The sequence below is a fragment of the Tamandua tetradactyla genome, chromosome 12 (genome assembly GCF_023851605.1).
Source record: "Tamandua tetradactyla isolate mTamTet1 chromosome 12, mTamTet1.pri, whole genome shotgun sequence".
NCBI classification, from domain to species: Eukaryota; Metazoa; Chordata; class Mammalia; order Pilosa; family Myrmecophagidae; genus Tamandua; species Tamandua tetradactyla.
The window spans coordinates 1,829,954-1,848,116 of NC_135338.1; the positions used below are offsets into that span (position 1 = coordinate 1,829,954).

General features: G+C 37.0%; 1 protein-coding gene across 2 annotated transcripts in view; it reads left to right on the top strand.

Moving 5' to 3' along the window:
* KCNH5 (potassium voltage-gated channel subfamily H member 5) overlaps window positions 1-18,163 on the top strand; it is a 315,910-nt gene that overhangs the window by 191,891 nt on the left and 105,856 nt on the right. For both annotated transcript variants that reach the window (XM_077122436.1, XM_077122437.1), the window contains exon 8: window positions 8,989-9,188. In XM_077122436.1, the coding sequence (XP_076978551.1) occupies window positions 8,989-9,188 (200 nt within the window). The remainder of the gene's footprint in view (window positions 1-8,988; window positions 9,189-18,163) is intronic.

Here is an 18,163-nt window from a genome sequence, read left to right on the forward strand (position 1 = left end):
TGGAGGTGATGGAGGCAGAAATGTACCTTCTCCTAACTAAGAGAAAAAAACACTGGGAACAAAATAAAAGTGCCCAAAGCACATGTCATCAACTACATAACTTCCAAAATATCAGTTACACTTTAAGTTGTTCCTACAAACTGTAAAATGTTTTTAGGGATAGAAAATGAAAATCGTGTCCTCAGTCACAAAAACAATACTGCTAATCATGCTTTTTCAAGTTGGAGTTCTGCACTTTGAGAGTTTAAAGTTGTACAACTTTAAATCACTTGGTACAAATATATTTTATTTGCCTCTGGTCATTCAGGCTGTATTTTAATATTTTTTTGTAAATGTGATTTTTGGAAAACAATATCAAAATAGAAAGTATCTGTCCCCCTCCCACAGTAAACTCTGAGTGCCTAGTATGCATGGCCAGAAGTATCTGTCTATATGTCTCTTTATTTCTCAACTCCCTCACTTTTGTCCTCCCTTTTCTTTTTTCTGAGCTGGGTTTAGAATTCCTGAGAAACACAGAGACGAGTGACCCGAGCCCCAAGGACTTCAGTGTTCCTGCTTGCGGCTGCAGTTCAGTACCTAAGAGAGCTCCCTCCAGAGTGTGGTTCAGTACCTAAGAGAGCTCCCTCCAGAGTGTGGTTCAGTACCTAAGAGAGCTCCCTCCAGAGTGTGGTTCAATACCTAAGAGAGCTCCCTCCAGAGTGTGGTTCAGGGGCTAAGCCAACACTGTGTCAGCCAGGCAGCCCCACCAGCCGGAAGGGAGTGATGTCCTAAGCAGTGAAGTGGGCTCCTGTGAGAAGGGGACTGGGGTGGGGGGTATAACCAGAGCTAAGGAAGAGAGAGGCTCTGCTTCGGTTCACTAAAGCTGCCAGAATGCAATACACCAGAAACGGATTGGCTTTTATAAAGGGGATTTGTTGTTACAAATTTCTAAGGCTATGAAAATTTCCAGGTTAAGGCACCAACAAAAATATATCTTCTCTTAAGAAAGGCCAATCACGTCTAGTGTTTCTCTGTCACGTGGAAAGGCACATGGTGACGTCTGCTGCCCTTCTCTCCAGACTTCTGGTTTCAAACAGCTCTCCCAGCTTCTGGGTCTTTGAACATCTGTTTCTTTCTGATCTCTGTATCAGCTCTGAGCTCTTTCTCTCTCTGTGAGATCTTTTTTTTATTTTTTTAACTTATTTTATTTTTTGTGAGATCTTTTAAGGACTCCAGTTAGCTAATTAAGACCACCTTGAATGAGTGGGGCTACATCTCCATGGAAATAATCTAATCAGAAGGTCCCACCATGAGTAGCTGGGTCACATCTCCATGGAAACAGCCTAAGTAAAGCATCCCACCCATACTAAGTCTGTGCCCATGAGATTGGATTAAAAGAACATGGCTTTTTTTTTTTTTTTTTGAATACATAACAGTTTCAAATCAGCACAGGCACTAAGAGGGAGCTGAGAAGTCTTTAAAGATAACACACAATTTTGATCTGGTTTTCTTGGTTGCCTCTGGCAGTTGTTGCATTTTGGCAACCATTGTTTGACTTACAAAAAATGAGTCTGCAATGATGATATCAGCATTCAGTGAGCATCTGATTTTGTTGTTTTTCTTATTTCAGAGGTATCGTTCTATATTTCTCAGCTAGGCTTTTATCAAATTGTAAAAATTTCTGCAGCTTTATAAATAAGATGAGTATACTAATTATTTTAGAAGTCTAAATGAGTGTGCAGGATTAGAGACTTAAAAATGGATTTACTTAGTATTAAAAAGGGAGAATCACTATTATAGAGGATAAAGTAGAGACTGCAGTTATTTGATCCTTTGCTTAGACTTCTACTTTAATTTTTTAGATTTCTTTTGAAGAAACAATACAATTTTTTTCTAGTCATCATCCGCCCTCCCTTTCTTCTTTCTTTGATGTTACATTAATAATTGATTAATGTAGGCTCATAATTAACTTCCTTAAATTAAAGGATTCTTCATGGATATGTGGAAAATAATATCAATAACATGGCCCTGTTGTTATTGAGACTGTTTTGATGAAGTTAATTGTTATCGTGATAAAGGATTAGCTTTAAGCCAGATGAAATCTGCCCAATATTATGGTGTAATTTGATGTTATAAAAGTGGTCCTTCTGTATCTCAAGTTATCACACTAGTTGATAGTGAAATCAAATAGTGAGTTATTACTATCAACTCATTGTATTACCTGGAATTGCCCTTTCAAAGTTACATCTCTTAGAGGGATAGTATATTAAATAGTTTTCAATATTTAACACTTATACAGTAATTAACATGATTAATTTCTAACAGGATAATTGGCACAGTTCAGGTTCTAGATGGCATGGGGGCATGGATTTAGTGACAATTGGGAAATAGAAAATTTCTGGTGTCTAAATGGACACCTATAGGGTGTCTACACGTATCTGGGTCATGCGCAGGGCTTACCCAGGGATCAGAAGCCAGTCTGAGAGAACTGGAAGGACAGTTATTCTTTGAAACTAGAGGTCTAAGGTTATTGAATATCAGATTCTTAGTTTTCCTCTAAGGTAAACTGTAGTAATTACTCCAGGAAAAATCCAAGATGCATGCTATATCTACGTTCATAGATTGATGGAATGTTTTTCTTCAAATCTTAAATACCATTTTAAAGGTGAACTTTAATGACTATAGATGGAAAAGAAAATGATGGTTGAACCACCTACATTGCTTTAAGGGTTACCAGAAATGTATTCTTATATCAGTATTTTAAATTACTGTCTCAGGTCAGTGGCTGCTCACCAAGTTTAAGAAAGGAAGCCAGTGAGAAAAAGTAAATGTTGGATGTCATCATGAACATACCCCAAAGTCTAAAATATAAAGATTGTTAACAAGGTGGTAAATGGATGCAGCTTGACCTAATGAACAAGCAAAATCACACATGGGGAAAATAATGTCTCAGGAGATCTGAAAATCCTGACCTTGTCTGGTGTCATGGACAGCTTCTAAGAGGAGGCTGATAATCAGCTAAACATCAATTTCTGTTTGGCTTTGTGAATTTCTTAACCCTGAAAAATAGACTATATTTTCATATGTGGATTTTTTTAACTGTGAAAAAGAAGAAGAATGTTAATCTGCTTTCAAAGAATTTGATCTGGGAAAAAGACCAGTTCTTTGCAATAGGGAGTAGTGGGTACTACTTGAGAGGAAGGACTTTGCCTGTCTTTTTCATCATTCCTCGAGTGGCTAGTATGGTGACTGGCATATAATAGGCGCTCAGTAAATATCTACTGAATGCAACAATGCTTGAATCGATGATATCTGTTAGCAGTTCTAATAATATGTTCCATCTTTGAACCTATACCTATTTTTGAAAGCATTAAACATTCCTTCCTGACTTGAATGTTTATATTATAAAAGTAAAAAGTGTTTTTTAATTTTTAAATATAAAAGCAGACTAAAATACTAAAAAGCATTTTCTAAACTGCACCATCATAGGCTCTGTTATGTTCACAAGAGGCTCACTGTTCTCCTCCAGGCCCTCTGCCCAGTTGAGAATCATCATGTTTTATTAGTGATTACATTATTTTACTTGCATAACTAATCAAATGTAATGGTTTAAAACAAGAACAGCCATCAGTTTTGCTTATGAATCTGTAATTAACACAGAGCTGGGGGGAATGGTTCCCTTCGTCTCCTTGCAGTATCAAATGGAATGTCTCAACTAGCCTGGAAGCTCCAGTTCTTCGTTGGTTTATTCACCCAGCTGGTAAATTGACGCTGACAAGCTGTACCTACACAGACAATCACAGACTGATGGGAGATTTTCCTTCATATTTTAGCTATCACTATTAAAGGTGGACTTCAGCACTATATCAGAAAGGAAATAGTCTTGTGTTATCAGAAGTATATTCTCATTTATCAGTATTTTAAATTGCTCTAAGAACACTGCTTAGTTAAAGCTCAGCCCAGGCTGTTGGTCATTGGGCTTGGTTCCTCTCTACATGGACCTCTCTAGAAGAATACTTGGGTTTCCTTAAAATGTGGAAGCTGGATTCCAAAAGGAGGTATTCCAAGGGACAGAAATGGGAAGCTCCCACTTTTTAAAGGATTGGCCCAGCATCACAGTTATTGTATTCTATTGGCCATCAGTCATTGAGCATATCTAAATTCAAGAGGAGTGGATATACCCTACTTCCCAATTAGAGAAGTAGGTATCAGAGAAATTTCATCCATCCTAATCTATCAGAATTATTTTCAAAATAATCACTTGGTGGGTAATAAGGAAAAACGAGACTTTTTAATTAAGAAATATGTTGGCCTTTATGCCCAAATTACTGACTATGAATATTATAGGCTTGCACAAATAGCAGTTATCTTGACCCCATAATCCTGCAGGAAGACAAATAAAAAGAAGCTGATGATAATGTCACAAATTATTACTAGTAAAGTATGTGAATTGACTGTACGGCGTCTTCTTTCTAAGGGTCAAATTATATTACAGGCCTCCACAAAACTAGGCCAGAGCACGCATTCACGTCCACATTTCATGTGGAGGACAACAGCTCCTCCACAATTAACTCATTGTTTATCTAAACATGCTCAGAGCACGTATCCTCTTGGTTTCTAAATGTTTCATTTTCCCACATGTCTCAATAATGCATATTCCTCTTGTGCTTTTAGTTTTGTATCATTAGTAGTAAGAATTTGATATGAAAAAGAGTATTTCTGAAAAACTGTATTTATGCTTGTAGTGTGTAAATTTATTGGAAAACTGTTTGAATACCCGCTATGTGCCAAGAACTAGTATATGTACTGGAAACACAGCAGTGAGCCAAAAAGACAGGGCCCATCTCCGCTTATGGAACTTGCATTTCTAGTAGGAGAGACATAATAAACAATATAAATTAAGGTAGTAATAAGATTGAGAAACATAAGTGTGCATTGGAAGTTAGTGAATGATACTGGAGGAAAGGGCTGCTTAGGCAGGGTGGTCATGGGAGGTCTCTGATATGTTGGGTTTGGACTTGAATGAGGAGAGAAAACAGGCCAGGTGAAGATCTTGGGGAAGGAGAAGGAGCCGTGAGTGAAGGGCTCTGAAGCATGAATGGGTTGGAATGTTCGAGCAGCGTGGAGAAGGCGGGCATGGTTGGAGCAGAGAGAGAAAGTGGAAGAATGGAAGGCATGCCCACCACTGGGGGGTATGGGGGGCAGTGCCCTGATTATCTGTGGCCTTGGACCATGACTAGGTTTGGATTTAAGTTAAGGGTGATGGAAAAGTTTTGAGTAGAGGAGAGCTGTGATGGTTAGGTTCATGTGTTAACTTGACCAGGGAGTGGTGTCTAGTTGTTTGGTCAAGCAAGTAATAGCCTGATCATTAACGTGAACCTGTTGCATGGACTTATATCATTAGTAAGTTCATTGTATTTGTGGCTGATTAGATCTACAGTCAACTAAGGAGATTGCCTTCAAAATGAGAGAAGTCTCATCCAATCAGTTGAATTCCTTAAAAAGAGAACTGATGATTTCAGCAGTCAGAAAAGAGAATTTCCATCTGTACTTCAGCCAGCCAGCTTCTCCTGGGCAATTTATCGAAAACCTTCACCAGAGTTCCTAGCTTGTGGCCTGCCCTGTGGAATTTAGACTTGCCCAATCCCACAGTCATATAAGCCAATTCCTAAAATAAATCTGATAATGTTTACATAGGATATTACATAGGATATATATACATTATTGGTTCTGATTTACTAGAAAACCCTAATACAATGGCCAAGATCCCTTATTATTATTAAATATAGTATTAAATATAAATAAATATGTATTTAAAAGTGATTATTTTTCCTATTGCATAAAAAGTTTTCGGAAGCTATTTCAGTATTGATGATAATGATAAATAAGATTTCATGGATGCTTACGCTCTACTGGACTCTTTTTTAATTGTTTCATGTGTGTCATCTCATTTGAAACAACTCCTTTGTGAGGATTCTAGCGTAGTTTTCAAGTTAAAAGTGAGGTAATAGCAACTTACAGAGGTTAAGTATCTTGCCCAAAGACATACAGCTAGTAAATGGCAAAGCACAAACTCTTTAAGATTATGCAAGAATGTTGATAGAGGAATTGAGAAGCGATTGTATTAAAGCTGTGTTTTAAAGTTGGCACCAATAGGAACTGTAGATGGATTAGATATAGAAGATGAATCAAGAGCGTATTGAAGGATGACTTTTAGTTTTCAGGTCTGAGCAACCGGGAGAATTGCTTTACCATTTATTGAGGTGAAAATGCCCTTAGTAGTTGGAAGGGGTATTGTAAATTAAGAGTTCCCTTCTGAACTTAGGTTCAAATGCCTGTTAAACATCCTAGAAGACACGTGTACCTGTAATTCAGGGGAGAGGTCGGACCAGCTGTATTATTTTTGGAGTTAGCAATATAGCATTTCTATTGAGATCCTTTTCCCTCATTGTGTGTCATGGCCCTGGGGCTCTCTCATTAAAGCTGTGTTCACTCATCGTGTGACCTGATGTAGGGAGAAGTATTTTTGCTGTATGTGAACTTTATTTGCTCTATCTTTTTGAAACGTTTTCCAGTATTAAGTATAGAAAATATTTTAAATAAGAAGTGTTTTCTCTTTTAAAAAAATAAACATAGATGATATTAATCTATACATGTGATAAAGTTTGATGAACTCTACACCCCCCAAAATGTGCTCTTGTAAAAAACTGGTGAGCTCTGAATAAGGTCTGTTGTATGGTTAACTGTATTGTGCCTTTGGCAATTTCCTAGTTTTGATAAATTACTATATTTATATAACTTGTCACCATTGAGAGATGCTCAATGTGCATACATGGGGATTTTCTGCACTATTTTTGCAACTTCTTGTGAGTCTAAAATGCTTTCAAAATAAAAGTTGATATATGTATATATACATATATATGAATCTCTTATTTAAATCGTGATTCATAGTCATATATATTTATACATGTACATGAATCTCTTACTTTACTTCATGACCTTGTTTAAGTCACAGAGACCCCTACATAGGATGCCACACTCACATAAAGATGGAAGGCAGAAACGGATCTATTTGCAATATGCCAAGCTTGATGAGGTGTTGATTGTGTCCTTCATTTATTAGCATTGGCAGCTTTTAATAAATTGGCAGTTTTCTTCATTTTTTAGTGCTTAATTTTTGCATGTGCATTTAATGTACCCAAGAATATGAAATGTGAGGTAATTTGTTAAACTAAAAGTCAGTATTGAGACACCTTGGCAAATGTAGAATTACTGCAAGCATTGTATGGAGCCAATCAAGTTAAAGATGTCAAGATAATAGACAATTCTGTGATATTTATCGACAACTTATAGTAGCTGGGAACTTTTAAAAATCGTGATTATAGCATTATTTCATTAACCCTTATAACTCATTATTTAAAACAATTGCATTCTGTTTATTTCTCTTTTCTGAATGTGAAATTCCATATTTGTTACATGATTCTTCTGTCTCTAATTTGTTCACATTATTTCATACGTTTGCCTTTCTTAATACCACCGAAAGTGGAATAAAGATGTTAAAGTCTGATTATCTCTATTTTTTTAAAAGTTAACTTTCAAACATTTAAAGACCCAATTGAGAAATGCCAGCATTCTATTCCTCCTCATCAGTTCTAACCAAAATGTCATCTCTCTTAACATTTGCCCTTCAGTGACATCAAAACCCTAAATAAAAGCAAAGGCTGACTAAATGCCTATAAAATAGTAGCTCTCAGTTGAGAAATTATAATTTGTTGTACTCAGAGGAGGACAACTGCTCTTGAAAAAAAACAAATGATTTTCTAAAAAAGATACTTTAAGGACTTTATGTTGCTTCCCTAGCTTGATTTTATGGCATTTCTATCAAATGGGACTTGGTTAAAGAAACTGGAAAATGAAACACCCCGTACGGTACTTTGTTTAGAGGTGTCGTTTCTCAAAGGCTTGGAGCACGTAGGATGGAAGTGACCCTTCTCTGTTATTGCACTTATTCGTGAACAGCTTATGCCTGTGGTTACTGAGCATTTTGCTTACTGGGTTGATGATACCAGTAAGGGAAGTAAAGTCCTGTCCCCTTTTCTAAAGAGCTGCTAACACTAGAGTGAAAGGATAGAGGGGGCTGCAGTCTGTGGTGTGCATTTAGAGGTATCTTCAGTTTGGGTTAAACTCAACCACCTCAAGTGCTTTAGCAGTATCTGGTCAGCATTATTGTCCTGACTGAATCTGGAGAGAGAATTGGTGCACTGATGGTCCTGGGAGGGGAGGCAGCAGAGAGAGGGATTTAAAAACCTTATCCCAAACATAATCCCCTGTGGATGAATAACAATAGACAGCAAGTTGGCTTTGTTCTTAATTAAAATGGTGAAATCAAGAAACATATCATCACTGAGAGACTAGCATGACTTTGATAAGAATTTCCACACATTCCTCGTCTTAATTTAGCTGTTAATTCCAATCTTGTTCATCTCCAGAACGTTCTAAAAATGAATCACTTTCATTTGTCTCTTCTTCCCCATATTTCTGATGTTCTGTCAAAATGCTTATCAGCAGGGAAGAATTCCAAAATCTGGAAGGAACAAGCAGTGAGAAGGAGCATACATATCTAAAAGAGATCATCAATTCCTAGAATATTTAAGCTAATTAGGCTTCATTCAGGAAGACGAGGCTGGAGAATAACTTTAATCATAAGGCTAGACTTAGGAAAAATGAAAACTCTAAATCTGATTCTTCACAGAATCTGTGAACCACACTCATGTTTTGCCAAATTATCTAGAGGCAAGCATGCTCATCAAATCACGTTTATAATCTTGAAGCTAACATTTACAGAATGATTGCCAGGTGCCAGGGACTCTTCTAAGTTTTAATGTGTTTTAACCCCTGCAAGTATAACAGGATATCTGTGTCAAATTATTTATTGACTTGGCCAGTATTCATATTATTTTTCTTCCTCCTGGGATATTTGTTTTATTTTCATCATCTCTTCTCTTTCAGCTCTCCTTTATGCAACTATTTTTGGAAATGTGACCACAATTTTCCAGCAAATGTATGCCAACACCAACCGATACCATGAAATGCTGAATAATGTACGGGACTTTCTGAAACTCTATCAGGTCCCAAAAGGCCTTAGTGAGCGAGTCATGGATTATATTGTCTCAACATGGTCCATGTCGAAAGGCATTGACACAGAGAAGGTACGGGTCATTCTTCTTATTACTTACTTCTATCTGGACAGTGTCTTCAGATGCATGCAGATGTCCCGCTGTCATGAAATACTTGCATAACTGCTTCATAAATGATCCTCTCTGTATTCCATAAGTTATCTATCAGTCATATTTGTTGAGTGGTTAGAAGGTGCAATCATCAATTTGTACTAATCATTACATTTAATTTAGAAAAGGTAGTTCCTGAAAATAACTAATTACTCCATGTCCCTAAAACACTAATTACTCCCAGTAATTTGCTGTATTCCTCTAAATCTCTAAGAATGCTGCCATTTCTCCTGCTGAATTTCATTCTTGATATTTCCATTGACTTTCTGTCCATTTGAAAATTGAAGCCTTCTTGGGATAAATTAAGGAAAATTATGTCTCTTCTACGCTATCCTCCACTTCAGTGTGTCCCCTACCTGTCCCACGTTCATAAGGCACCGCATAGCTCTTTGTCCCTTTGGCCTTGCAAATGTCTATAAAGTAGGTGCCTCTCTGCCCATTCACCTAACATCTTCTCATTTCTTCCTTGTCTTTTTTTTTTAAAGAAAGAAAGACAGAGAAGGAAGGAAGGATGGAAGGAAGGAAGGGAGGAAGAAAGGGAAACATCTTTAAACATTTTCTTATTTTATTATATTTTGTTTGTTTGTTTGTTTTTTACATGGGCTGGGGCCGGGAATCGAACCGGGGTCCTCCGGCATGGCAGGCAAGCACTCCTGCCCGCTGAGCCACCGCGGCCCGCCCTCTTCCTTGTCTTTTGATGAAACCTCTTCTAATTTTTCCCGTCCATATTATGTTTGAGACAAAGAAAGAATCAAAATCCTCCTCACAATAAAAAAGAAAAAGTTCTCACTTCCTACACTGAGTGATTTGCATCAAATATAGGGGATGACAGATAGGGTTTGATCACAAGAGTGTTAGAGAAAACTAGTCTTAAGTTAGTTTTACTTTACAAGCATTATTGAGAATATTATTTTTGGTACTGATTTTTGACATATGATTATCAGACAGCGTATTCCCTTCCCTGCTATTTCCCGCAAGCTTGTTTTGTTCTTTTAGTCCTCTGATGTTGATTTGTTGTTTTCCTCTAAGACTTGCTCAAACGAGCATCTTTCAATGTTAAGGGAAAGCAGAGTAGATGTTTGGTTTGAGGAATTTTATGAAACAAAAGTAAGTAGCTTGAAGCTAGAACAAGTATGATAAGGGGCGGATGATGGAGGTATCTGAAACGGACATGGAAAATCAGAGCTGAAGGAGAGACGTCTTCAGAAGGAGCACAAGGGAGATGCCAGGGGTCGATATGTGGAAGAGTTGTTAAAGGGAAGAGGCTTACTTTTCTTTACAACATACAGCATGATTCCCAGTTCAGTGGCCCCTTAAAATGAATGCATGATCACAGAGGGGAAAAGGACAAACTACATTTCCAAGCAATTTGACTAAAATATACTTGGTCCAATAATAGAAGAAAGTATCCAAAGGAAGAGAATCTTCTTCTGGCATGAAAGTGAGGTTAAAATACCTCAAATGCAAGAATTCCTTTGACACCCTTGATACTGAAACTGAGATCAAGAGGCAAACTCTTACTTTGGCAATCACTGTATCTGAAGCTTTTCCTTCCGTTGTCATAAAATATCATTAAAATAATAGCATAATGAATGGCCTCTTACATGTTGGAATAAAGTCTAATGCAGGGCTTATGCCACAGGTCCAGTACATGGAGACTTTTGATCCCCTTTCTATGTATTTCCAGAGCCGACTAGATTATCTTCAAGTCTCCTCTTGAGAGACTTGATTCAGGGGCCTGCTCACTGCCTGAATCATGATTTAATTAGGATGTTAGCGTGGCGTGGGTCTCGAGCTCACACAGCATGTAGCAGGGAGCAATTTCTGGACCCACTGCTATTTACTGCATTATTATTATTATTTTGGCTCGCTTGTTCATAATTTCTGATCACAGAAATGTATTTCTAATTAGTAGAGTGATTGGCCAGGGAAAATGAAGTAATAGAGGAAAAGATGGGAGGGCTAATTTAAAGGTGAAATAGAAATTCAATTCAAATGAGAACATTTTTAAAAACAGTATCTAAAAATATTTAAATATATTAGCATTTGGATAAGAAAAGAACATAGATGTGCTTCCTGACTGAATGGGGAATCCTCAGTGTACTTCTTTTTTTTGGCCTTTTAAGGAAGCTTTATTGTGTTAAGATATACACAGCAGTATTCCCCATTTTAACAGGTGTGCACTTCAGTGATATTTATTACATTAACCATAATATGCTGCCATCACCACCATCCACACCAAAACATTTTCACGACCCCCCCCAGGATCTCTGTACCCATTAAGCAGTAACTTCCCATTTCCCACCCCTCACTGAGTCCCCGATAACCTGTGATCTTCTTTCTGGGTGTATTTCCTTATTCTAGATATTTCATGTAAGTGGAAGTATACAATATATGTTCTTTAGGATCTTGCTTATTTCATTCAATAAAATGTCCTCAAGACTCTTCCAGTTCTGGTCTTTTTTTATTTTTATTTTTATTTTTTTAGCCTTTTTTCCCCACTGAGATTCTAAGCCAATAATCTGAAAGGAAGGTTTTCTTGTCTGTTTGTTTTGGCATGTGCAGGCTCTGGGGATCGAACGCCCGCCTCCCACATTGCAGGCAAGAGTTCTACCACTCAGCTACCCTTGCGTCGCCCTCTCAGTGTCCTTGACTAAGAGAAGAGACAGTTTTAAATAGCTGGGGCAAACATGGAAATTAGGCTGTGCATTATAAAACATATCAGGAAGCTCTAATTTAATAGCAGCAAACTACCCAGACCTGTGTTGATTTATCCTAGCCTCTTAAGAAAATCCCCACACTTATTTTAAAAGCTGCAACACTGCTATAAGTAAAGAGAAGAAATGACAGATGCCAAAAGTCTGGGCCTTTAGGAAGGGACTGTGGAGATTCTGACTAATTACACCATCGATGAGGATGAATTTAAAAGCCCATCCTTAGACTACATACCATATGCTTTACTGAACAAGAGGAAAACAAAAATTGGCATCCCACTCTCTGGTTTAGCAGGGAACCTAGCAACCAGAGAAGGCGGCTTGTATGCTTGTCAGACATTCATCCATTTAACAAATTAATAGTGTACATAACACGTACCTTTAAAATACAATAACAAAGTAGTAAGGTATAGACAAAAGAATTAACAGTCAAAGAGAAAAGAGGGAATGCCTATGTCAGAACTAGACTTCAGTATGCATAAGAACTTAATATAAGCCACAGGACACATTACAAACATGGAATTGATATGTTTAATATAATTATAAAATGACCCCCAAATGTAGGAAAACATTTGATGAGACTCTCACCACAGGCCTAACGTAAGTATCAGATGGACTGAGCGTTAAATGTAAAAAAATAAAAGAACATAAACTATTTAAAATGTGTGAATATATTTAACTTAACTTTGTAAATATTACAGTAATGGAATAAATAGCAAAGTAATTATTAGATTTGCCTAAAAAATGTAAAATTTCTCACACCAAAAAGCCATAAAATGAAAATGATTCGTGGCATTTGTAGCATCACATAAAAGGTTAATGACCTTAGAATGTAAAATGATTTTATAAATTAAAAAGAAATATAAGAATACCTGGGGAGGAAAATGAACAAGGCATGTAGATAGGTAATTGATACAAACTACTAATAAACATACCAAAAAAGTTTATTTTCCCTTGTAACAAAGAGTAAAAATCAAAACACCAGGAAATCATTTTTAATATGTCAAATGGACAAAACGATGCCCAATCTTAGGCGAAGCTGTGGAATTTTATTCTCGGTAGGGTATTTCTGCCTACTGAGATCACAGCAGTTAGAACATGATTACGTTCTAAATGTTGGGGTACCCAGAGCTCAGTTCTTTTTTATCCTACGTTTGCTATCTATATTTAATCTTTTGGTGGTATAATCTAATTTCCTGGCTTTAAAAATATGTGCTAACACCACTCAAATTATGTAGTCATTTTGAATCTCTTTCCTGAACTGCAGACTGGCCTATTCAGTGCCAACTCATGTCCCATGAGGTTGTCCCAAACCTAACTGCTGATCATCTCACTAGACCTTCACTGGCCGTCTTCCCAGTGCAGTTCATGGGAACCCCACTTTTCAGTTGCTCAGGACAAAACCTCTCAGATTTAAATCCCCACTAAACCCTGTTGATCCTACCTTCTCACCATCTCTGCCGCCATCACCTGGTCCAAGTTACCAACCTCTCCTACCTGGGTCATTGCAATAGCCAAATAACTGGTCTCCTACTGTGCTTTCAGGCTCGACTCCCTGACCTCAACACAGCAGCCAGCGAGCATAGATACTTTTCATTATAAAATATTCTCTCATTTATCAATCTATTATCTAATTATATATATATACACACATACATATACACAGACTCACTGCTATTCTAGGCTTTTTGACAGGACTCAAATTGATTCTGTTTGTTAAAATACAGGTGTGGAAAAATAACATAATAGCAATTCTACAAATTCTGTAATTGTAGTTACAATATTAGAAACATGGAAGCCATCAAATCAATTAAACACTAGCTGGGTTTTAAACTTGACTCAGCTTTAGGAAGCAGCGTATGAATTTTAACCATTCTCCTGTCTATAACATTAGAGATTTCTGTTAGTCATCCTGTTCCTCTAGTAAGCCAAAACCTTTAACTTACTATATGTTTCTTATCTAATATTTTGTTGATGGTTTCTTTCCAATATTTTATTAATGGCAGTTGTTGGCAGATTTTAACTATGCTTATATGCCGAAAAGAGATAAGAAATATGATGTACGAAGCCAGATGTCTTTGTTCTAATGCATCTTTTCTCTCGTTAGTTCTAAAACAGCTGCATTTTCTCAGTTGCCAGTACAATGGAATTTAATGATGCATAGCAGCTAATTAGAGTAAAACCTTTGCCCCATTACTGAGATTTCCTTCTATCATTTCCACGTATTTAGTTTTATAGATTTTCAAATTCAGCTTTAACCCATAAGCAAATTAATCACTGTGATTTAATTCAGCCTTAACTTGCCTATGTGAATAATGCCTTCTCTAATACAAATCATGTCACTAAAATCTGTGCTGACATGGAAATCGTAGCCTTTTTATCATGATAGGTTGCCTTAGGCAATATTGTTTTTATATACAGAACAATGCCTGGATTAATTTTCTTTAGTTAAAAATACTTTATTGACTTCTAATTACTATAGTTGCTTTAGTTTCTTTTTAAATTTAATAACCAAAATCCCTCCTCTGGGCTGTGCTTCTTGCTAAAATTCTGTGCTCTTAGAGGACTGAGAAATGGGTGCAGTGAGTGAGGATTTAAAAGGGGAAAGGAGGATTATGGAAAAAAAATAGAAAGGATGATGGTTAAAGCTCAGAAAATTATCCTTTGGTTTGAAGTGACTATTTGGATTTAATGGGAAATAATCCAAATGAAACAAATGGCTGGGGACTTCATTTTCAGCTTTGGGAAACTTATGAAAAATGTACAACCTGAATTCTGTAGACCACATATTTCTGATTATATTGGCCTTCTTTCCCAGCTTCCTTTAGAGAGAGAAGCTTACCCCTACAATTGTTTATTTTCACTCTTACTTTTTTTTTTCAATATGTAGCTTGAAAAATATCAGTGTAAAATCTCTCTCTGGTCTTCATTTCTAATTTTGTGTGTTTTGTAATAAGTATAAAGTATATCATCAGGAAGATGCTGTTATATGAAACATTCAGGTAGAATGATGCCTTTAGAATTTAAAAGCATTGACATTTTGGACATTTCTAGATCTCGGGTCATTTTTCAATCAAATCTAGTAGAGAAGCACTTATTTGAAATACAGTAGGCAATAACTTTTTTTTTTACAAGGTACAGTAAGTTTCTTTTAATCACTTTACTTTTATGTGTTTTTAAAAAATTGGCAAAGTATATCTAAATATTTTTTTAATCCCCAAATGTAAAAAAGAGATAACATTGTCAAACATGACATGATTTTCTTGAGTCAGTATTTAGGTTCTGCAGAGGTTCTCAGGTCATAGATAAAATATCATGCTCAGCTTCGGACTGGCTATTTTAAAAGAAATATATTGTCAAATTGAAGTGCTCTGACTAGAAGATAAACAGGATGAGGTAAAGTTTTTATGAGGCATAATTAAAGGAATTTGAACATTTAAGTTGGCGAAGAGATGATGTGAGAATGGTATGACAGGCAACTTAAAGTACTTGGACTGATATAATGTAAGAAGTACTCTGTTTATTTGGGGTAGCTCTAGATAGAGGGGGAAACTCAGGGCAATATGTGGACGTTAAATGAAGATGGATTTTAGAGCACCAGAATGAAGAACTTTCTAACAAGTAAAGATATGGTTAAAATGGAACAGGCTGTCTGCTTCAGGAGGAAATTACTTCCCCATCAGTGAATGATTCAGACACAGGCAGAAGGTAGTAGGACGAACCTGCAGGTCCCGACGTGATAATTACATTAGATAATTGTGTCTAAATTATTTGGATTATTATTAAAGATCATATCTCACTCATAATTAGCACACCCATACTTAAGGTATAAAAATAGTGATAGAATAAAATTCTGTAATCATTGAACAGCTACTTCCCACCAACTCCATTAGTGCATGTAAGTCCTATAGTTTTACAAATGAAACTAACTGGCTTTTCCAAGATTATAGAGAAAATACCAGGATAACAACTCAAAAAGACTCAGAATCCCTGATGGAGATAAACCAGGCACATCGGGCAACTGGGGAGTTTGTCTCGAGGTCTTTAAAGTAATCTCTTTGTTGAATGAGAGATACTATGCCTGGTCTGTCATTACAAGAAACTTCTTCAGGACAGTGTGACAGTGGCTCAGTGGCAGAGTTCTCGCCTACCATGCCGGAGACCCAGGTTCAATTCCTGGTGCCTGCCCATGCCAAAAAAAAAAAAAAAAAGCTGTTCTTCAACCTGCTGTGTGAGCACATTATGCCCCAAATATCTGAAAACTGCAACTTCTCTATCTGTATCGAAGCGTACTTAGAGAACGTAACCATTATCATGTCCTTACATGCTGCTCAGTTGTTTCCTACTGAATGGTATATTTGAAGGAAGCATTCAGAGTTAAATTGACATTTCTCTTTTTCAGATGGCTTGTAGTATCAGAAAATGTAGATTTTGTCTGAAACTTCAAATTTATTATTCCTTCCTGTAACAGAAGTTAAATAAAATAATGTCCAAGGCCTGATTAGAAGCATAACAAGTAGACTGAAACTTTAATATTTTCTTTAACAGTATTTTGGAACATTCAAGAGTATGCACTAGTTTGTTATGGTTTTTGGCATAGTTTGAGTGCTTTATATTATTAGACAATATAATGATTAGTCAACTTTTTGTGGGCCAGTTGTCAGGCAGTGTTATTTTCCTCTAGTGAAGATAGGGAGGCACTGCAAGTGAAAGTTAAATCCCGAATGCCACAGACCTCTTTATGAGTAATATCAAGTGCATCCTTTTTATGTACCATCTTGAAAATACCTTCACGCAGTCATTGGACTGGTTTGCACATCATTTTCCTACCGTTCAGCTGTAAAGCTCTGTGGAAGGGTCTAAGGAGTCATGTGCAAGGTCTAAGAAATGAGCCAGAAGACGCTGTCCACAAAGGCCCAGGGATGACTTGCCCAGTCGCCTGCCTCTGTCTCCATGGCTGGCGTTGGGTTACGTACTTGCCTGATCACGTGTACACGAAGATGCTGCTCTCCCCTTTATTGAACTGGAAGAAATGTGCCCACATAGCGCCTGCCTAAGGTGAATCATGAATAACTGCTAGAAAATTATAGACTCATTGTGGTTAGAATTCATTTCTTCCTTTACCAGACATAAATTGCAAAAACTAGATTATACCTGGTTATGTTTTTAAGGTTAGTCTTTGCTTAGTATTCGGTGGGCACTTTTGTCTTTAAGTGTAGATGAAAATAGAACATCAATTGAAGAGTAAATTGGCTGAATCAAATATCTCTGTGTACATGCACAATGAACAAAAATATACAAATATGTTTTAAGTGTTTGGAAAAATTAAATCATGAATGAGTCCATATGCTGCAGATGGTATTATAATACGTGTGGTGTGTTTGTCCAGTGTAGTACTTTGTTCTGAGCTGCCTTGAATGATCTCTTTCAAACCCCTCCTAGAGTAAAGCTGCAATAATGGCTATTGAAACACCTGTTTTGAATGAAATCATAGTTCATCTTACAACTTTTTTCAGTTTATTAGATAAAGGTAGGAATATGCAGATTGTTGGGTTTATAAACTGGACTATTTTTTAAGATGGATCCAAAGATTGCTATTGTTAATGTTGCTATTTGACCATTATTTTCTCTTTCTTTTCTAAGACTTTGTGGCTTTCTAGTGCGTATGCACACCGCTGTCTCTTTTTTTGTTTGAAAAAAAAGAAGCCTGTGTTTTGGCTTCGGCTGCTTGCTTTTGAGTTTGGATTCATTTGTATTCTATGAAGTACTGAAATGCCACTTTTAGCTCTTTTACTAGTAGTGCCAAGTAACCATGGGCTTCCGCACAGCGGAAGGCAGCAAGACGGTGGAGATAGAGTGAGTAGATTCAGGAAGAAGGAGAAATTGCCGTGTGACAAAGCGATTCCTCTAGCTCACTGCCGGTTGCCTGAGCTGCTGCCCCACAGCTCTTGCTGGGCGTGGTTCTGGAGTCCTCTGCGGACAACCTCACCACTTGCTCTAGAATGTGCTTTTTAAGATCCTTGACCTGTCTGCAGACTTCAAACATTGTCTTCTTTTCTTTCCTTCGCATTGCTCCTCCTTTCTTCCTTTCCTCAAACGTTCTTGAAGAAATCTTCACTCCCCCCTTTCTGCTGGGGCCCTCTCAGAGACAGAAGACATCAAGCGAGGAAAGAACTATGTGGT